Here is a 22773-nt window from a genome sequence, read left to right on the forward strand (position 1 = left end):
TGACACAGAAAAGCAGGATGGGATAAGTCTAAGCATTATGAAGTAGCCAGAATCTGGGATGGAAAAACAGTCAGGTTTTCAGCTTCTATCGTCAGGTTAAATGAGGATGGCAGCTAAAATCGCAGGTGCGCGGGTGAAAGCCAGAGCAATCCCATAAATGCTTTAACTTTCGTAATGAGACATATGGTTTTGTGGGAAAAGGGGCAAAGGTTTGGTGCCCTAATTCCCCCTCTACCTTACTGAATAAATCCTTTTTAGCATGAGTGTATTTTGAACCTGCTTCCACCACCGCACCCCAAGACATAAGGAAGAGCTCCTAGGCTACCTAGTAATAACTGCGACAGCATATACTAAACTCTACAGAGCGAAAGGGTCAACGTAGTAGGCGTGCTATTCTAAAATCCGTTTTGTCAAGAAAAATAAAGGGCTGAAGAAATACTGCACATGCTACTCTAACTTCAGCTCTGCTTTAGAGAGAGGGCTACTGAGAGAAAGAATTGCTTAACTTTACATCAATATGCCTTCTGGCACTGAAATTGTGCCCGCTTTATGCCTCAACTCTGCACTTAATGAAGTTTCTGCAAAGGGATTTATGCACTTTGGGAGCAGATACGAATGGTGAGAGAACAAAACAGAGGTCAAGGATTTCACAGAGATGTGTGCTACTAAAAGTGCCACCCTATGGTGCCACAGTATCCTCTATCCACTCTTCCTCCGACTTCTGTCGTAGTGACATCTATTTTCTCAGCCTCCTTCTACTGCTTAGCCTGACCTCTTCCGAGCTGTTCAGATAGTAAGCTCCCTTTGTAACCTTATGTCCATATTCTGCTGGTGCCCAGATCAGGAGGGCACCATGCTCACAATCCTTTCTGCAGCTCAGGTTTCCCCAAACTTGGGTCCCCAGCTCTTTCTGGACTACAATTTCCATCACTTCTGATCACTGGTCCTGCTAGCTAGGGGTGATGGGAGTTGTAGTCCAAAAACGGCTGGAGACCCAAAGTTTGGGAAACCCTGCTATAGCTAAACAGAATATTGGCCCCTTTTGAAAGTGGGTTGGAAGGCGCTTCAGATAATAATGAAAACAAACAGCTTTAAGCTCAGGAATCAACACATATGACATTTCGAGAACTGAATACTCACAAACAGCTAATGCTGCTGAATTATCAGAGAGAAGTCTTGCCCGTTTTAAGACCCAGTTGGGGTGGCTGCTGGGAGCAACGGCTTGGGTAAATAGGATTGGGTATATGCAGTGCTATTTTTCTAGAAAAATAGGTGCTTGAATTCACCATGAACGCCCATCTCATTCTCTAAGAATAGCAATGGCACCCACCTGAAAGGTGCTGGAACCCATCTGAGAGGTGCCAGAACTGAGTTCCGGCTGAAAAAATCAGGGGTAGCCAATGGGGGCACCTTCCAGATTTTGTTGCACTCCAACTCTCACGAGTTGCACCAGCATGATCAACAGTCAGGGAGTTACAGTCTAGCAATACCAGGAGTGTTACATCTTCCCCACCTCTGATTTCAGTGAAGCTAGTGGGCAAAACCCTCCGTGGCCTTTGAGAGCCTTACAGGAGGCTTGTTTCTATGCTTGTGGCACATATTTACAATATACTGGTGTGCGCTCATAAACGGAACATGGAATCTTTGGGCTGTCTACAATTTTCTCAACAGAACCCTACCGCAGTTCAGTAAATTCCCAGCTCTTGGGCATGCCAACAAACCGTGTCCGTAGAACATTGGAGAATATTTACAGGGACTGGTGAACAGCCCCCTGCTCTCTTCAGTATTCAGTTCTTTGGGTCCTATCCAATGCTGGCGCAGCAGACTTCCACTTGTGCAATGGAATTCCCCCTACTGCCCCCGTGTGCAATGCTCCAGAGGATCAGAGGACCCTACAGAGAAGATTTTGATGGCGCATGGGGAGAGAAATGGAAGGGAAGTCCGTTGTGCGAGTGGGACTGCGTATACACGGCATTAGATACAACCCTTTGTAAATACATGGGGCAAAACTACCCTAAGGGAGTTCTGTGAGTATTTGCAATGAATGCTCACAAAACCAAGATGGCATATGTTTAATTAAACCCCGTTCCCAGCCACTTCCTCCAGCTTCACAAACAACTCTCCCGCTCCCCCATCCCTTACCACTGCGGAGGGATAACCTACAGCTGGAGGGAGCTTAGTTTGTCATTTTACTCTGGAAGTGTTTGGGCTTAGAAGAATCGTTCCCCACTCCCCCCCCCCCCCGGAAAAAAGCCACAATTCCTGTGATCATCAAATGTGATGCTTCAGTTCTGGAATTAAGTGGTTGGCCAGCTGGTTGACTAGCCCACCTGCCTGGTTTTCAGCTTGGCTCACTCCCGCTGCCAGCTAACCTCCTAACAGTACAGTTGTCTTGTTTAGTTTTAACTTGCAAAAGGGCAGTAGCGATGGAGGAAAATTGCAGGTGAGAAGACGAGGGGTCCGGGTGTGTTTAAATAAACAATAATCTTTGCAGATGAGCCGTTGTGCAGGTTTCGGTGTTTCCCGGATAAAACGAGATCCTCGGAGGTGACAACACCAACTTAGCTAAACCTCAGAAAACTATCAGTACAATTTATCAGACTGATCCATTTGTGTATATATCGCAACACGTCACTCCAAGCTTCACCATGGGCTTAGTGCGGATGTGCGAGCTCCCGGAGTGGAGACTCCAGCCGCTTCGCTGCTGTGTATCATTCGCCCCAGGCTCATGTTTTCGATCTCTCCAGACTAATAAATAAGTTATTAGTCTAGGTAAATAATTATGATGTGCAATAGTATCATGGAAACACCACCGACGCTGATCACTATATGCGGCAATGATTCTCAATAACAGAGTGGAGCTTTTGCTCTTACAGCCCCTACTTTGTGGAATGCACTTCATCACGTTATCAGGCAGACGCCGACAATTTTGTGCTTCTACCTGCTTCAAACTTTTATGCTTACCCGGGCATTTCCAGAAGGATGATATCAGCTACGAGAGTGCAATTTTGTTGGACCCGTTTTTCAATATATTTAACACTGCACGTGATTTTGTATTTTTATCTTGCATGCCACTTTTGAGATCTTTCTGGAATATGAAGTGGCCCATAACCGTTCTAGATAAATAAACAAGATGCTCAAGAGCCCAAGAGTTCACCCAGGTGTCTGCAATGTTGCCCCCAAACTCACAAGATTAGCACTCAGGAGGTTGCACTGCTGCAGGTTTCCTGGGCAAGTGCTCCCTGAAGACGGGAAGATCATGGTAAAGTCTGCAAGGGGCATGGGAATGGTGAGATCAAGGGAACGGTGCCAAGTCCAGCTGCACAGGAAAGGCCAGCCTAACTAATCAGTAATCTAAGGGCTGAACTGCGGAAAGCATGTACGCATGTGCAATAGAAGCTAGGGCAATTCCAAGTGGAGAAGCAGCAGGGAGAGGAAGAAAAGAGCAAGTTTGGGGTTGTTGTTTTTTAGAAAAATAACCCCAGGCAGGACACCTTGCTGCAACAAGTTCCATAGAAAACTATTTGCTGGGGCACTCAACTCACAGACCTTGGTGCTGAACGAAAGCACTGATATAAAAGTAGCAACCCTATAAGTATCTTTAAAAAGGTGGCCTTTGTGTATGACGGAACCTATAGCAGAGGTGCTATGCCCTCTGTGCTGTATTTTGTTCTTAAATTCTTCAGGTGGAGGGCGGGGGGTATAAAAATGGAGGACCCGATGGGCTGGGCTTTCACTGATGCTGAATCACTGCACCATACAGCTCGCTCAATGTCACACAGCAACAAAAACTCTCAAGGTGTTTCATGGGGGAAAACATAAGTTCCATTTAACACTGCAAGGGAGGGAGCAAAGCTAAAACTTCAAGGGTTATCTTCAGTACTGGCAACAAAATTCTCACGACACTTTTGAAAGAAAGAAGTGCAAACCGTTCCTATTCAGCAGAGAAAGGTCTGAATTTGCAGCATCCTGAATGAGCAGGTACCTTTTTATTGGTGTAAGAGCCCGTGTCATGTAGAATTGCAACTCTAAACGGAGGCCACCAAGTATGAAACTCCTTCACCCACTGATGCATCACTGTGGTTGGGCACACAATCACTGTTGGACCCAGCCCTTGGAACCTAGAAGAGATCACAAGATGACAGCACTGTGAAATAAGCAGCATGCATTATGAGAGCTATCAGAACAACTGTATTCAAGTTAGAAATGAAGAGTTGGACTCTACAATTCCATGATTTTATGAAATGGGTGCAAAACTATGAGATTAAATGGCAGGATGACGCTGTAGAAGACAATGGAAAGGGGGATGCTAAGGAGTTGGAGTCATTAACAGCCACCGCGCTAAATGAAATGTTTTGGGGAAGTTATACTAGCTTTCCTCTTCCAACCAGTTAAACCAGTAAAACACAGAAACACCAGAGGACTGCAGGTTAAATTTAGAGAACCAGGCTGGTCCCAATTTTAAAATAATGCCTGCAAGAGCCAGTGGCAGGGGGCGATCGTGGTAGAGAAATAAAAGCAACAGCATATGAAGGGATGTAGCAGATAAAGTTACTAGGAATAATTACCAGCACAGAAAAAATGCCACAAACTCAATCCAGTCTACCGTCTGTGCAACAACCACAAAGAGAGGAAACTCAGTAAGGCATAACAGTCTGGAATAGCCTTGTGCACAGAAGGTACTACATGCATCAATCAGGCTTCTATGTGCCTTCTACATGCCACACAGTCAAGGAATGCAAATCCAGGCAGGATCTTATCTTATTTAGACTAAGGCTTGGATACACTAAGCAACAGCCCTGGTTGTTCGCTTAATTCTCCACACAGCAGCATAAGTAACAGCTTCTTGGGGGCTGCTGGGAACCCCTTTTGTTGCAGCCATGGGCACTTGAATCAGCAAGCGAATTTGCGAATGCCCATTAGGGCTTCCAGGGGCCACAAGACATTTTCCCCTGACTGTTCCGATTGCTGGATTGATAACTATAGATACTTGAGGTTCCAGGGGAATGGGATGGGAGGAGGAAGACAACAAGGAGCAGGTTGTATAAAAAAAGAAAGCGGGAACTCCCTCTACTTGAACGTGGGTTGTCTGTACTGACCCAAGGAAGGATCTTGCAAGAATGTCTCCTTGCTCACTCTTGACTCTCAATTCCAGCATCCCAAAGAAGACTGTGACTGCCTATGAAAGTAGTCCACTGGTCTCTTGCCAGAGCAAATATTTTAATGTAAAAACGTAATAAGTTGACCTAAAGGTATTACCCCTAATTGAAAATTCCATACTGTGTAAACTATCAATATTAACATAATTGAATTGGTAAGCAATCCATTTGTGCTCTATAACCTTAAGACATAGTATTGACCCAAAATAACTGGCGAGGCTCATCTGCAAAATGAAGCATCAATGCCTGGAATTCATTAAGAGTGTTACATGTTTAATTTTTCCTGCCCTCCAGCTCCATTGTCTCGTAAAAAATTTTCCTTTGATGTCCCCCGCTAAAAGAATTAAAGGAATATTGTAATTGAAATGCCATTAATAATTCACGGGGCCCTCCTCCACGGCAATACATCCAATGAAATATTCATCGAGCTCCACAGACTGACAGTCTGCGGAAGAGCACTTGCCTGTAATTTGAACCACGCGTCCTGATCTTGCTGTAGCTCAGACCTGCCAAGAAAGCAATTATCTGGATGGTCTTGCCCAATCCCATCTCGTCTCCCAGAATTCCTCCCACCTGCTGGCAGTGCAATTCCCAGAGCCACCCAACACCTGTCTGCTGGTACCTGCAAGTAAAAGGGCAAAATCAGATGGCAAACAAGAGATCGCAACAGGACAAACACATGAATTAGTCATTTGCAACGCTCAGAAGCTAGTTACCGTAACATGCTGCAGCATGTGTTTTACATGAAGGCTGTATTTACAGCGTCATGCATTTTTTATGCCTTTGGACGTTGGATGTGATGAACTCGCTCTTTGTGCAATGTTAAAAGTACATCTAATTAAACCGGGACGTGATAATTGGAGGGTGTTTTATTTCGTTTTGTATAAATATTGCTAGAACGGCCCCTTCTGGTTCTTCAGAACAGTAAGTGCAATTGTTTCCGCAGCCCAACATATAGGAGGACTGTTAAATCACAGTGGAACGTGGCAGAGTGGTTCCATGCCCAGGAGCCCAACAGCTAGTGCTGAAAAGGAACAAAAAGTAAACAATGGCTACAAACTAAGAGGGAGGTTTTAAAAATAATAGTGATTCCTTTGCCAGTGGAAACTTATCAGGCTGTTCTTGCTAAATTACACAAGTTACAAATTGCAAAAACACAGAATCATAGAATTGTCGAGTTGGAAGGGACCCTGGGGGGGGGGTCATCTAGTCCAATCCCCAGCTAAGCAGGAATATGCAACTGTTCCATACAGGGATTGAACCTGCAACCTTGGCGTTATCAGCACCGCGCTCTAAGCAGCTGAACTACCCAGGCTAATTTTTTGTATCTCCCTATTTGGAAGCAGGAAGATGGGCTATGCTTTGGGCACAGTTCACCAGCAACTTCTCTCTACGTAAGCAGCACTGAGATAAAAGATAGCTGTCAAACCTAGATGAAAGGGGTTGGGAGCAGGGGAAGAGCTGTCCTTCAGGGATGGATACAGCCAATACAAACAATGATATAGGTTAGGTCAGATTAGGAGTACAAAAACAACGGCTGCAAACTGCCTGCTGGTAAGTTTAGGGGTGGTTTTCAACCAAGAATGTAAAATTCTGCCAAAACAGAAGTTTTGCGGGAAGAATCTCCTTTGTTCAGAGGAATAGTTGGATAAATGCGTGAAAGATGACTGTATACTGTAATTCCATCTCATGCCTCAACTGGGTGGTCAGTGAGGTCAGAAAGAGATTGTGGTCCCCCAAAAGCACTCCAATTGGGAGAAGGAACACATTTCCATCAGGTTAGATTAGTGAGTGATCTCTAGGGGTCTTCTGCCATCTGTAGTGTGTGGAGAACGTCTGGCTCACTTGCTAATCTACCCCCAGGGCTTTAAGGCAGGTTGCACACATGAGACATGATCTAAATTTTGGCTTTAAAAAGAATCTCTCTCTCTCACCACCTTCTCACATCTGAGGATGCTGACTCCTCACAAAAAGCTCACCAAATTCTACAGCTCAACTGAAAAGCTTTATTTCAAACCACTGCCTTCTTTCTCACATTGACAGTTGGAAGGGTGCCTTTTGTAGATTCCTACTCGCATCCCTCAACAAGCTAGTTTCTTAACATTTTCACTTCACTAGGCACAAGGATAGAGGAGACCACTCTCCCCCGATATTGCAAAACAAAGCATTTCTTCACATGGGGTGTGGGATGTACAATGCTGAGCAACCAGTGTGATTGCTAGAGGAGCAGGTAAGTGTGGCAGAGTCTTCTTTCTCCCTTCAGACGGCATCTGCCGAACAGATGGCAACAGTGAGTTCTTGCCGAGAGTGAGCAAGGCACAGGAGTCCTTGCTCATTTCATTCTCTGCAACGTCTCAGAACCAAGAAGCTAAACTCATGCAAGGGAGAGAAGAGCAGCAGCAAGCAGAGCATCATGGGAAGGGATACAGCCCATCTCTCCTCACATACCAGATGGACTCCAACACTGAGCTCTGGGCCTGCCATTCTAGCCCTAGATGCAGAGAAAAGCCTAAAAAAAGAATAGACCAAATTCTCCATTTAAAAAACAACACCCAATAGGACCTACCAAGTCACATACACACGTTTTGGCCTCTTCCTCGTGGTCTCTTGTAGCTCTCTACATCCTATGACTTAAAGTGCCTCTTAACTGCATAGGATTTAGCATATTTCATAAGTCTTTTCAGAAAGACACAGTAGGTTGCAACTGGTATAGATCTCTATTCTATTAATACTTGATATATGAACAGAATGCTTGAGAGTTGGGAGGAGAAATGGGGCGAGCAGCTTTCTACTCTCCCATTTCTAGCTTCTCTTTTCCAAATATATTTTTGAAACTGCAAAGCACAGAAACTAAAATGGAGTTTTCAGGACTGCCCTCATTCAACTTCAGTGAAAACAAACCCTAGAAAAGGATAGTGTTTTCAGAAGACCTGATGAGAAAAATTAAGAGCCAGGAACAAACTAACTGGGAGTTGATCAATCGGCATCGGGATTCACTGCTGCCATCTTTGCGCTCCAGTGTGGTCAGAGGAGCCTCTAATGCTTAATGATGGCAACCTCCCTTTCCTGCTGGGGAGATCTCATCTTTTAAATTGCATGTCAGACAAATCATTCAGCTCAATTGATCTTTTTAACCACTCAGGAAGTTTTGCCAGCTGACTCATGCTTGCAAGGGGATACCCTTCATTAGGGACGGCTATCATGCCAAGACTCATATTTAGTTGCCCGTCTTGGTTGAATTCTCTTTGGGTTTCTCTAATCATAGATCCATTTTTAGATTATGGTTACAACAGCGTAACACACCCTTAAGTCCACCAGCAGTTGGTGAGGAACCTGTTAACCAAGCTGTGAGTTCCAGGGAAGCGATAAACACTGCTCAAGACCACCATGCTCAATGAAGTGTTACAGCCAGGAAGCTCACAAGCTACAGTTCTTGAATCATTTGCTAAAGGACTGAATGGAAAGACTAATGGCGTGAATGGAGTGATCTCTCTGCTTTACACACTGACTATGCTTGTGTAGGATGGACACATGTCTATGCAGTTTTGGCAGCTAAAACACAACACAAACGTATAACCACAATGGAATTCAAGTTCTTCAGTTGGCTGCAGAATGCCATAATAGACTTTAGCTACCCGGTTTACTCTTAACTTTTCCAGTTTGTACTAATACATTAGCAAACCACTTATAGCAATGAATTGTTGTTCGCTACTTTAACATACATACTTGAAAAGTTTTTTGAAAAGGAAACCTGGAACTCTAAAACCCTCAGCAAATTCAGCGTCGCTATCATCCGAATCTTCCCCCGCCTTCTGCCGCTCCTCTCTGTCTTTCAGTTGTTGCTTGTGCCACCTCCTGAAATTACAAGAAGAATCACCATTTAATCGCCTGTGTTAGTTTAGGCAGCTAGGAGAGAACAGAAAGCAAATCTGAAAAGCAGCTATTGTGGTCCAGCAGACAGTGTGTTGTTTTTGACATAAGAAACCTGGGCTCAAATTCCAGCTGAGCTTAAGTGCTTATGCCTTGGGCAAGGTAAAGCACTCTCTGGCTGGCTTTCCTACAGGAGGGATATAAAGAAGTGAGAAAGACTGTAAGGCACTCTACAAAGTAGTGCTCTACAAATTGCCGGCTTCCTGTAGGTATCTGGTTGGCCACTGTGAGAACAGCATGCTGCACTAGATGGGCCTTTGGCTGGATTTAGCAGGTTTATGTGTTTAAATTTAGAAACATAAGAAAAAATGGGTGGTTGGGGGAAAGAGGGAGAACCTGTTTTTATAGTATCTGGATACAAAATATGTTTGCAAGACATTTCACACGGTTAACTGAATCACTAAACCCAACAAAAGTTCAAGGCAAATTAAATGTCGGCATAAAAACTTTTATCAACCTATTGCGGACACTGCTATACAGCCTTTAGAAGACATTTGTTATGGGGAAAATAGCCAAATAGGATCATTCTGTACAACAGGATGACAACATGAGACAGCAAGAGAGAGCATGCGATGATTAAGATGGTGGTGTGAATCCACACCCGCTAACTTCAATGGGAGGTGATCAATCCATTGTACATTTCAGCCCCACCCTTACCAAAACTTTCTGTGTCCTGCGTACTTTTCCCAGCTGGAGCCTGCACCCAGTAGAAAAAGGTGGGTGGAGGGAAGAGTGGGAGACACTTACTTCAAACTAACACTATTTCATTATACAGAAGGGAATTTCTCAGGGATCACCACCATGAACAAGGCATGTCATTTCCCTCCAAGATATATTCCCTACAGATTAGAAACAGAAATTCATCTGGAGCAACCAGATTCAGAAGAGTTGAAAGCAGCTTATGAGCTTTTGCTTTTTTTCATTTTTTTGCTACATCCCCACCTTTGGTAAAACATTATTTTTAAATGTTTTGGAAAACAATTCAAAAGCTTCTGATATTTGTTTCCCAGAATTAAGGAGGGAAAGGTGTAAACAACCTGATCAGCAACCCTTCTTTCAGATTACCCTCAGCTTGTCTGAAGGCAGATACATTTAATATGACTTTCCCAAGCAAAATAAAAATAAACCATTTGCAAAATGTTGACAGAAGTTCCAGTCTCTGCTATAGCAGACAAGGGTTCAGACACTGTCAAATACCCTAAACTCTAGCCTAGAGATGGGAAATTCATGGCCTTCAGTATGTTAAAACTCTAGAGCTCATCATTTCCCATATCGGCAATGCTGATTGGGGCCGATTGGAGTTGTAGTCCAACAACATGGGAGACCGGATGCTCCTGTTCTAGTTAAGAAAAGCATAGTCAAGAGAGAATAAAGTTGCTCCAAAAGACTCTGTCAAAGAGTGATTCAAATTCATTTACTAAGAGGAAAATGGGTACTATGTTTGTGTATGAGCTGAGGTTTAATGCTGGTAGTAAGGTAAGGAGCACCCCAGTTGCAACAAAACTTGTCTCTCTCCTGTATTCTCCCAGAACTTTTAAACAATTTAAGACTTAATCATAGAACTGCAGAGTTGGGAGGAAGGTGCCACGAGGGTCATCAAGTCCAACCCCCTGCAACACACAAATCTTTGTGCCCAACGTGGAACTTGAACCCATGTTCCTGAGATGAAGAGTCTCGTGTTCTACTGACTGAGCTATCCAAATGCTTGGGAAAGGGCTAAAGATCTGTGGCAGCAGACATGCTTGTGTGCAGAACATCCCTAATTCAAGCCCCAGTGTCGCCAGGTAGGACTGTATTGTCAGTGGCAATACAGGACTGCAGTGGCACTTGACTTGGTTTAAGACAGCCTCCCAGTCAGACTTGGTTTAAGACAGCCTCCTATGCGTTCCCCCTTGCTAGTTCTGTTTAGTTCTGTTTATGGATTCCATACTGCTTTTTAAGGATTTTATGCTGGTTCCATGGTAACTGTTGTGCCAGCGCTGCTTCTGAAATTATTTAGCTGAATGTTTTGTATAAACGTTTTACTGATTTTAATTTGTCAGTTGGTATGTAAAATGGCAAAGAGCAAGAAATAATATTTCACACATTTCGCATGCCCAGCTAAAGGTATCATTCATGAAGCTGGCAACCATTTTTCCACCACCTGCAACAGCTTACCTGTGTGCCAAATGTCTGAACGAAATCCGCCAAGCAAAAAGAAAAGGCGAAGGAGCATTTAGCAAACTGTACTCAAGTGTCATATGGCCACGACAAAGAGCTATCAATACCAACAAATAAAGAGGTAAAGGATAAATAGTGAATATTGCTATTTCCAGGTTTTGCGATGGCAATAAAGTCACTGATAAAACAATTAGTACATCAACTAAAACCCAATGGAAGCATATTAAAGTGCGCAATTAAAAGCTCTGATTTATTACTTGTTAGCAAACTATTTTATTTTGTGCAAGAGATGCAAGCAGGATTAGTGAATCATTTATGTTTTTACAAGGATTTTGAGTGCTTCCAAATGTCTACTTCCTCTAGCAAATCGACCCTAGTGCATTTGCAGGAGACTGGAATACTGACAAGCTGTCATGCTAGACACCCGTAAGCTAAACATCAACAGCAGCTAACAGAACGGGGAGTGCTGCTGGTCCAAACGTATTGGACACAAAATCAGCATAGGTTGATACCACTGTGAAACAAGGCTATTATTTATTTATTATTTAAACTAGTTACAGAGCCACCAAACCACTGTGATGAGAGCTATCTCCTTTCGTGAAGTGCTCATCTTGCTCCGTTATCACATGCTGATAACGGGCTTTCACATCACCCTACAGAAGTGGTGAACTTTTCTTTGGCCTAAAGGATGCATCCCTGCTTGGCCAACCCTCTGCAGGCATGGCCAAACTCAGCCCTCCAGATGTTTTGGGACTACAATTCCCATCATCCCTGACCACTGGTCCTGTTAGCTAGGGATGATGGGAGTTGTAGTCCCAAAACATCTGGAGGGCTGAGTTTGGCCACGCCTGCTCTAGGGGACATGCACCAGAGGTGTGCATGGTCACCCACATGCACACAGAATTCTCTCAGCAATTAAGCTTGAACACTTTAGCTTTTCTTTCCAAGCCTAATTGCCAGGTTACTTTCCCCCGCCGCACTCTCAAGAAAGGCTGCCCTATGACTTGTTCTCCAGTTTCCCGATACGTTTGAACCAAGCGAGTTTGTTGGATCTTTGGTTCAGCTTTAAGAAATTGTAAGCATCAGTTTAAAATGCTTGGATTTGGATTTAATTTTAACCAGGCCATGTCTACAAATGGAAATCTACAATATTAAGAATTAAAATGATCACTGATCATTGATGCAGGAGAGCTGGGCTGAAGTCCTCTTTGGACAATAATGCATCACTTTGGGAATAACAGGCCTCCTTGGGTCCAATAATCCTTACTGGATCTTTGCCTTATTCCTGCCCTCCTCGCTGTGATTCCGTATCCTTTTAATTAATGCAGGTGGTTTAATTAATGAAGGACGGAATTTAGACACAAGTTCATTTTCCATTTAGTGCATTCTCTTGCTAGAAGATGTGATGCCTGAAAGTGGACAAAAGTTGAAAAGGGTTTTCATGAATCCTGAAGTCAATGCAACATAAAACCTTTAGGTTGTCTTGTAAACGCCTGAGTAATTTGAGTTCATCCGTCTTTAAATATGGGCTTCTGAAAACATTTTTATTTATTTATTATTACATTTATATCATGCCCTTCTTCCAAGGAGCTCAAGATGACTTACACAGTCCCCCCCCCCCCATTTGAACAAAAGTGCAGCCAGGCACTTCAAACACGTAGCTCACAACAGATCACAATCTGATTTTTCCAAACATATTCAGGAACCAAGCTGGGTATTTAATATAGTTTGTGTTTCTGAAGCATAATATATTTTCCATTTCAGACAGCCAAGATTCCCTTAATGATCATTCTCATTTTGTAAATTGAGACAATGAGTTACTCTTCCGATCTGGCTTTTTATGAGTTGTGTGGGGGTCGCTCTAATCACTGCCTCCTCGGCAGATTAAACATATGCCATTAGAGTTACAAGTCTCAGTGAGCAGAGCCAGGATGATGCTGGGGATTAGGCATCTACACCAAAATCAAGGATTTTCCTTATAAGTGAACTGTCTTTCCCTGTTTTATCAGACAACGGGCCACGCCATGAGGAGCTCCTTGCTCTGCCCAGCCGGAGGCAGGACCTGTTTTAATTTGGATATAATTTGCCCAAGAGGCTGGGCTAGAAAGGCACCTCTCTTCCTAATGAAACTACTGGAGGAAAAATATGGTCCTCCAAGGTGGAAGTTAGAATCCAGTGCCACCAGCCATTCACAGGTAATAATAATAATAATAATAATAATTTTTATTTACACCCCGCCCTCCCCAGCCAAGGCCAGGCTCAGGGCGGCTAACAAGCAATAATAAAAACAAGCTGAATGAATACAACTTAAAAACAAGATTAAAATACAAAAATTAAAATATTAAAATGCAGCCTCATCACAGGAGGAGAAAGGAAAAAGAAAAAAGAAAGAGGGGGAGGGAATCAAATTGGCTCCAAGCCAAAGGCCAAGCGGAACAACTCTGTCTTACAGGCCCTGCGGAAAGAAATCAGATCCCGCAGGGCCCTGGTCTCATGAGGCAGAGCGTTCCACCAGGCCGGAGCCAGTGTTGAAAAGGCCCTGGCTCTGGTTGAAGCTAATCTAACTTCCTTAGGGCCCGGGACCACTAGGGTGTTGCTATTTATGGACCTTGAGGCTCTCCGTGGGGCATACCAGGAGAGGCGGTCCCGTAGGTAGGAGGGTCCTAGGCCGTGAAGGGCTTTAAAGGTCAAAACCAGCACCTTAAATCTGACCCTGTACTTCACCGGGAGCCAGTGCAGCTGGAAAAGCACTGGGTGAATATGCTCCCATGGCAGACACCCCGTGAGGAGCCTCGCTGCTGCATTCTGCACCCGCTGGAGTTTCTGAGACAGCTTCAAGGGCAGCCCTGCGTAGAGTGAATTACAGTAGTCAAGCCTGGAGGTGACCGTCGCATGGATCACTGTGGTAGAGAAACACTGTCTCTTCTCAGTGGCATTTGGTGGTCCAAACAGTAGGACAAATCCAAGTAGCTCCCCGCACATATAAGGGGGTGGGGTTGATGTACCATTTGGATTCATGGCTAAATAATTTATTTTTCCTCCAAGGATCTCAAGGTGTTCTCCCCGCTCTTCAGTTAATCCCCACAACAACCCTGGGAGGTAAATTTAGACTGGGAAGCAGTGACTGGTCCAAGGTCACCCAGAGAGCTTCATAGCTGGGTAGAGATTTGAACTGTGGTCTCCCAGGTCCTAGTCTGACCCTCTAAACAATAGACCACACACTGTGGCAAAAGGATGGCTCAGCAGAACAACAACTGCAACAAAATCCAAGCAAAGGAGTGAAAAACCACTGGCCCCCGTGCACTTTCTCATCTGTTTCGCAGCATGACCTTATTCCCCCAAACTTCCCTCCACTGTAATTAGACTTGAACAAATTGGGTGGTTTTTTCCAAGTTCAAATGCAGCATTAGGAAACCTTTGGAGGGACATGCATTCCCCGGACATGGCCAAACCCGTGCCACAATTTGGATAGAAATATTAGGCTTGAAGAAACAGCTTCAAAATAGATTCCCACTTTTGCATCTGGCTGCACCCACCACTGATATGAACCCTCTGGAAATTTAAAAAGTTTCCCTATGCCTGATGTAAGGCACAGTTTATCTTATTCTAATTTTCACCCACCCTGATCTAAAAGCAACACATCTCACATAATAACAAAGTTACGCTCGCATGTGATAAATAAGCATGCCTATTGAAATCATTGGGACGGGTCCAGACTTGGCCTTCTGCAAAGCGGAAAGGCTCGCTTTGTTTGCAGAAGAGACTGAGATCCAGCAGAGGCTTCTGCTGGAGGAAAGAGGGACGGCATTTTTGATCATTCCTCTTCAGACTCCAGCATCACTTCCCACATCGTTTGGGACAGTCACCTAACCTTCTGGGGCTGCTTTTCAGGGGTGGAATCAACCCATGGTCTCAACTGTTACTAGGCGTTTTGGTTAACGCTGCTTTTATGCTTTACTTGTCCAATCTACTGCTAGTTCTTACGACTCCATTTCATTATATTGGAATTTTCAATGGTTTATTGGCAGGCATTTTGGAAATTTTTGCGCACAATAAAGTGGGTTATGAATATTAGAAATGTTTTTTTAAAAAAACAAAAACAAAAACTGCAGTACTTAAGGCAATGGCATTCAAACCAATCTAATATGCAGCCTCCAATTTCCCATCCACACTTGGGCATACTAAGAGAAGTAAACTGCTTCCCTCGCTCTCACACCTTTCTTCCTAAAATGAGGGCTCCCTCTCCCTCGGAACAATCTGCCACAGAAAAATGACAAGGCAGAACTACTACAGAGTCCCCCTGTTTGCACGTTCTCCCCCTGGAATCACGAACTTTTAATTGGCCTTGTGCTTCAGATGTTCAGAGGAGAATCACAGCTGGCTCACTGTCAAGCTTTACAAGCGCAATATTTTCACCTTGATGCAGGACCATCTCCCAGATACAATCTTGAAAGCTTCGCTGTGGAAAGAAAACTCATTTTCTGCCTCTTGAAGTACGTGGGACTCCCCACACAGCAAAATGCTCCATCGAGCAATCCAGGAGGACTGCATCCGTCATTTGGGGGTGAAACTTGCCAGACACTCATCCAGTTGTTTTTATAAACAACTATAACTGACAAGGAATAAGATGCAAGTGTAAGCAAATGCCGTTCCTTTAGCAAATTCACTCCACTTTATCTCCTAGCAGCATTTCCCACGGTACAGATCACCTGGGGAATGCAAGTACAAGAACGTCAATGTGGGCAGCTGCAGTTTAACAGCTACAATAACTAGAGCTATGAAATTTTAGGAGATATGATGTTTTGGTGGCAATTACAATTATTGATATTTCTAAAATTCATTTAGGCTTTTATTGTAACTTAAGCAACTGCAGGAAATGTATGACTTTAGCAGGGATAAATTGTTACGATCTTAACGTTATTAAAAAACTTGTCTGGATGGATTTAAATTGTGAATCATATTAAAACTTTCAATCAAAATAAATTACTCTTGATGAAAACTCTGAATTAAAAATGATTTAATATTGAGCTAAGTCAATGGAAAAAAGTTGAGCTTCATTCAATAAAATGGCAAATATTTTACAGATTAATACATTTATTAATTCTTTAGTCCATCTCTCAGAAAGGCTATTATTTCTCCAGCCAAAAGGAATCAGTTGGGTTGTTCTCCTCGGGGGCCTAGATTAGGAGAACATGGTTTTTCTTTTAAATAGTTTCAGAGGTCCCACAATTCTGCCTTCTTCCAGCCCAACAATGGGCCAATTTTGGAATAAAAATTATTCCGTGACAAGGTAGATTAGTTTTCAAAACAACAACAACATGTGGTTTATTTTAAATTAAGTCTTTTGATTTAAAAAAAACAAGTGCATTCACTTTCATTTTTCTAAAAGACAAATCCTTTGAGTAAGCTCAACTTATCCAGCACAACAGACTTCATGCCACTACTGAGTGGTGTGGCACCGCAATCACCTAATAGTGGAGCTGCAGAACTAACATGGGCTGCAAATCACTACAAGCACTTATGCTAAGACTTTTTGAAGCAATCAATCAATCAATCAATCAAAGGAATAGAGAGAAGCAGCAAAAGGGCAGTCAAAGGAAGGCCCCTAAAGAGAACATCCTTTACCCTGTTTGAAGATGAAATTCTGCCCACTGGGTACTGTACTTTGCACCACCATATTTAATGATATATGTTTACTTATAGAGTACCCTGTTAGTCATTCATACATTATAATATCCATGCTTTTTTGCACTGACTGGGCATATACATCTAATTATTTCACTGGGATAAAAAGAGCTCTCCAAGAAAAAAATGAAACCACAACATATTCTGATATTAAGGATCTTCTGTTCTGTTCCCCAGCTGTTAGTTCTAAAATACAACATACAACAGTCTCGTTTTTGTATGTATTAAAAAAAAACCTGGAATTGCCACTAGAAATATTTGGGTGGGTGTTGTTGTTTTTTTTACTAACCTTAACCTTTGTTTATAGTAATCTTCATTGCCGTCATCTCTACATTTTTTAATTCTCCTTTTCCCAGCAATATCATCCTCCTCTTCATCAGAGCTTGGGAAAAAGTCCTCATCCCCAACATCTTCTTGAAATTCGTGTGTTAATGAAAATCTCTTTCTCCTTGGCAGAGGTTTCACTTCATAATCATCACCATCATCTTCTTGAAAAAATTCATCTTCCCCATCCAGACTGCCAAGCTCTTCTTCATCAGGCCTGTATTCTGACCCCTCACTGTCCTCCTGTTGCTCCTCTCCCTGTATCTCATTGCCCTTAGGAAGTCTGGCCTTGGCCTGAATCTTAAGAACGTGGTTCTGAAGCTTTCTCATGTGCTTCTTCAAACGGCTGTCCGTTTTGGGCCGGCTTTTACTCTCAGTTCCTTTGCCTTTTATGGGACATACTGGAGTTTTGATCAGATTCTTCTGCGAAGGAGCTTTCTTCTTGGTCCCCTTACGAACTGAAGGCCTCTTCCTTTCAAATGAGAGTTTTGCTTGATCCGCCAAGTATTTTTCAAAACCAGCTCCTTCATCTAACATTATCCGACGGGGCTTCTTCTCTTGGCTCTGGAGTATCTTTGTTCCAAATGGAGTCATCTGACCAGTTCGGATGAGGTTCTCCCATTCAGTTTCCTGGGCTGGCATAAGCATGCTCCCAAGGGATGAGGGACCAGGTTCTACAAAACACAAAACCCCCCAAAGATTAAAAAGATTATACATGACTCCTTCCCCTCCAACAGAAACATATACAATGGTACCTCAGGTTACAGACGCTTCAGGTTACAGACTCTGCTAACCCAGAAACAGTACCTCAGGTTAAGAACTTTGCTTCAGGATGAGAACAGAAATCGTGCGGCAGCAGCAGGAGGAGGCCCCATTAGCTAAAGTGGTACCTCAGGTTAATAACAGTTTCAGGTTAAGAACGGCCCTCCAGAACAAACTAAGTTCTTAACCCGAGGCACCACTGTATGTGAAAAAGACAAGTGCACCCATTTATCTCAGTGTGAAACAACCTTCAGGATAAAGCTATTATCCTGAGAGTTCGAATGAACAGATCTGTTATATCCTTGTGCTTTATAGGAGGAACACAGGGCAGAGAGGTGGGGAAACTATAAATGTAAAGAAAGTCAATGCACAAAATAGCCAGAAACCAAAATAGAGACTTGACAAAAGGGGGGAGAGAAAGAAAGCGAATGGAGAAAAAATAGCAATAGGTGCAGACAGACGGGTGGCTCTTACAGATGCTTAAATGAAAGAAGCTATAGGACTGAAATTGGGAGAAGACAGACATCTAGGGGTCATCATTGTAAAGGTGTTACCAGAAGCCAAATAACCTATTTGGAGCACATGGTGAGACAATACAGCACAGAACATGGGTAGGCAAACTAAGGCCGGGGGCCGGATTCGGCCGTATCGCCTTCTAAATCCGACCCGCAGACAGCCCGGGAATCAGCGTGTTTTTACATGAGTAGAATGTGTCCTTTTATTTAAAATGCATCTCTGGGTTATTTGTGGGGCCTGCCTGGTGTTTTTACATGAGTAGAATGTGTGCTTTTATTTAAAATACATCTCTGGTTTATTTTGTTCTTTTTTTTTTTCCTTTCAAAATATAGTCCGGCCCCCCACAAGCTCTGAGGGACAGTGGACCACTCCCCTGCTGAAAAGGTTTGCTGACCCCTGGCATAGAAGAATCAGAAGACCAATAAATTTTCTTTGGGGTCAGTTCCTGAAGTTGGGATCAGCTCCCTCCCACTGTGGAAGACCATCCATGGATTTGGGTGCACTGCCATCAATATGTGGATAACAAGCAGAAATATTTCGATTTTTTTTGTCTAATACCAAGAAAGCTGCTGATACTCTACATTCTAGGGGAATAATGGGCTGGATGAGGGTCAATTAATTGAAGTTTAATCCAGAAAAGGTAGAAGTGCTCCTGGCCAGGAGAGAAATGGACTCTGTTAGAAAGATTCAACAAGTTTTGAATATGCTAGTATGCCCCTTGAAGAAATAGGCTTACAGTCTGGGGGTGTGCCTGGATTTGACTTCGGATTTTGTATGCCCTGGCTGTGGCTAGGAGCACTTCTGCCCAACTTTTGCTGGTGTACAAGATGTGCATGTTCCTGAATCAAACCTGGCCATGATGGCACACATCTTAGTTACTTCTAAACTGGATTACGGTAATGTAGCCCAGAGGGAAGTCAACCTGGAAAGGCAGCCCATCTAGGAGAAGGAAATCTCTCATCCTAAGCCTCCACTGCTTTGTGAGATATCTTTGGGAGAAGAAAAGAGTAAACCCTACACAAATCCGAAGTGGAGACCGTAAGGCAGTTAGATGGCGCCTTGTATGCCTCCAGCAACTCCTGCAGCTAAGCTGGTGCCAAAGATATTTATCTGCTTTTCTTTGGACCACATCAGTGAAGCTGAATGGGGGATCAATCTCTGCGTAGCTGAGGACCTCCATACACACTGTTCAGGCTTGTGCCCCAGGGAGGTCACTTCAGTGTTGCTAATGCAGCCGTTTGACTTCACTTCCGGAGGCACACTCCATTGTCTCTTGAGACAGATGGATGCCAACATTGTAATCTACACTGGACTTACTTTCAAGGGTCCTAGAGAGGTTTCCATTGGTACAGAATGCAGTAGCTAGGTTGCCAATGGGTGGTTGCCCTCAGGACCATATGACCCCTACTCTGCAACAACTGTACTAGTTGTCAATTTGTTTCAGAGCACAATTAAAGGTGTTGATTTAGCTTTAAAGCCCTAAATGGCCTGGGTTCAGGTTATTTTGAGGACTGTCTCCTCCTGCATCAGCCTGCCCACCCTCTAAGATCCAGTAGAAAGGCCCTTCGGTGGGTTCCAACTGTGATGGGCGCATGATTAGGAGAGACAAGGCCTTTTCAGTGGCTGCACCGAGACCACCTGATAAAGTACATTTGTCCTTTCCTATTCCATCTTCTCCTGTTTGGTGAAGACTTTTCTGTTCTGACAAACTTCTGTCTTGCTGTGCAGATTGTCTTTTCTGTGGTGTTTTTATCTGCTGAACTCAACTCTGTTTAATATGTGTTTTTTATTGCTGTTGTATCATGAGATTGTAACATTTTTATTGCTGTAAATCAGTATGAGTGATGCATATGAATGAGAAGGGTGGTATATACATTCTATTAAAAAAATGAATAAAAATAAAAGGAGCAGCAGAAACCTCAGTAAGAATGCTTTCAACAGAGCAGAAAGGGAAAATGGAAAGGACTGACAAGACATAAGGGCAAAACTTCCAATATCTTTGCAAAACTTCAGTTCTCTAATTTAATAGCCTGTTCAATGCATGCTCATTGATACATAAAAGGTGGTAGACTGCAGCTGGAGCTGTGAGGAACAGAAAGTGACAGCTCTAACAACAATGCAAAACATACTGTTGTGCTTGTGTTTACTGCATATAATTTTCTTTCCACATATTAAAAATTGTGAATGTTGATTGATTGAATTACATCTTTCAGTGAAATGCTATCATGGTGTTTGTCAACTTAAAACATTCTTTTTTCTTTGCAGCTCAGCTAATTTGATTAACAGTTTCAATTTATTAAGAGCAAAGCTCTAGTGATTCTAAAGAACAACCATCCCTTCTGAACTGAACCAAGATTTATTTTCATCCATGAAGATTCCCATATGAGTGCTCAGATGAGCAATTCTGCAGGTGCAGAAAATTAAAACAGTGCTAAATCTCTCTAAAAAAACAACTCATTGAAGTTAATAAACTTCAGTAATAAACTTGGTGTATTTTTTCCAAGTGTAATATTAAAAGTTGATTTCAAATAAAGGTATTATACCAAGATGACCCAAATAAATTATCATTTTCCTTACCGACATCTTCCTCAAAGTCAACACCATCTATTTCACCAGAAATTTCTTCTCCAAGAATTATCTGAAGGCGTCTTTGCTTTGCTTTGATTTTTTTCAACTGCTGCTCCTGAAATCATGAGAGAATACAGTTAAAACAGACTACCAAATTATCTGGGTTATATCCAGTTATTCATGCTGTGAGAAGACCTATTAAAATAAATGGGCTTAAATTGGTCATGTCCGCTGAGTTCAATGGAGTATGACTTAGTAGGATTCAACCCTATATTCTCAACGATGACAACAAATAGCAAGACAGAATGGGAACAGTACTTGTTTCATAAACATAATTTGTAAAGCTCACTTAAGTTTTCGTTCAATTCCCAAGGGGAAAGGAAAACAACAACATCTACTTCTGAGGTGAACAATTTGCATTTGATATGTATAAATGTAAAAAGAAATATAAAAACATGTTTGCATGTTTTTACAAATAAAACAATTGGGATAACTACAAACACAGAGAACCCTAACATAGTCTACATTTTACTTAAAGCCAAGTTTAAAAAACCAAACTTTTAGAACATGCTCAAAATAAAATACAGTGGTACCTCGGGTTACATACGCTTCAGGTTACAGGCGCTTCAGGTTACAGACTCCGCTAACACAGAAATAGTACCTTGGGTTAAGAACTTTGGTTCAGGATGAGAACAGAAATTGTGCAGCGGTGGCGCGGCAGCAGCGGGAGGCCCCATTACCTAAAGTGGTGCTTCAGGTTAAGAACAGTTTCAGGTTAAGAACGGACGTCCGGAATGAATTAAGTTCTTAACCCGAGGTACCACTGTATTATGTGTTCAGTGCAGCTTTGTCCAACCTGATGCCCGCCAGATGTTCTGGACTAAAACTTGCATCCGCACCAGGCAACATGGCTGGTGCTGATGGGAACTGTAATCCCAAACTTCTGGAGCGCACCAAGTATGGAAGGACTCGTCTAGGAGAACAGTATTCCATGACAGAAAACAGCCAAGAGAATGCCCCTCTTTCTACAAACCCATGAAGGATTTATGGTTCGTAACTTCAACTTGAACCAAGCCCAGAAGGCAACACACAGCCTGCACAGGTGTTCCAGCACTGATACAATGGGTAGAATTCAGTGTCATGCTATGAGGAACATTCCATCTGTGCAAGCACTGCCACTTGCCAGATGGAACAACCCCCCTGTCCCCTACTGTTCTTGGGGCTCCCCCAACCCCAACTCTGAGCCAATTTTGGTGGGTGCTGGGGGGATAGGATGGGGAAAGGCACCATTCCATCATTCCACAAGTGGAAGTCCTTGGACTTAGGGGCAAACCAATCTATTTGTTGAATCTGAAGGAAATAGAAATAATCTGATAGGAGGAGTGACAGGGTCTTCCCCTTCACCACTGATAACGAGTTTAAAGTACAAAACAGCTTAAGGGAACTGCAACGTACACCTAAAGCAGTTACAGTGGAACCTCATGTTATAGATGGGATCTGTTCTGGAGGCCCGTCCATAATACGGAACTGACGCAAGTGCCATGTCTGCGTGCGGTGCAATTTAGTGCTTCTGCGCAAGCAGCGAAACCCAGAAATAACCCGTTCCTGCAGCAACCTGGAAGTACCAGAATGGGTTACTTCCAGGTTGCCACAGGACGCAACACGAAAA

General features: G+C 43.1%; 1 protein-coding gene across 1 annotated transcript in view; it reads right to left on the bottom strand.

Annotated features, from left to right (window-relative positions):
- Positions 1 to 22773, bottom strand: part of ERCC6 (ERCC excision repair 6, chromatin remodeling factor) — a 48610-nt gene that overhangs the window by 20966 nt on the left and 4871 nt on the right. The window contains exons 4-8 of the mRNA XM_083440300.1: positions 21114 to 21219; positions 17224 to 17932; positions 8886 to 9014; positions 5623 to 5781; positions 3986 to 4121 (exon numbers count right to left, since the gene is read on the bottom strand). Coding sequence (XP_083296426.1) covers positions 3986 to 4121; positions 5623 to 5781; positions 8886 to 9014; positions 17224 to 17932; positions 21114 to 21219 — 1239 coding nt within the window. The remainder of the gene's footprint in view (positions 1 to 3985; positions 4122 to 5622; positions 5782 to 8885; positions 9015 to 17223; positions 17933 to 21113; positions 21220 to 22773) is intronic.

Source organism: Podarcis tiliguerta (assembly GCF_965153285.1).
Source record: "Podarcis tiliguerta genome assembly, chromosome: 5".
Lineage (NCBI taxonomy): Eukaryota > Metazoa > Chordata > Lepidosauria > Squamata > Lacertidae > Podarcis > Podarcis tiliguerta.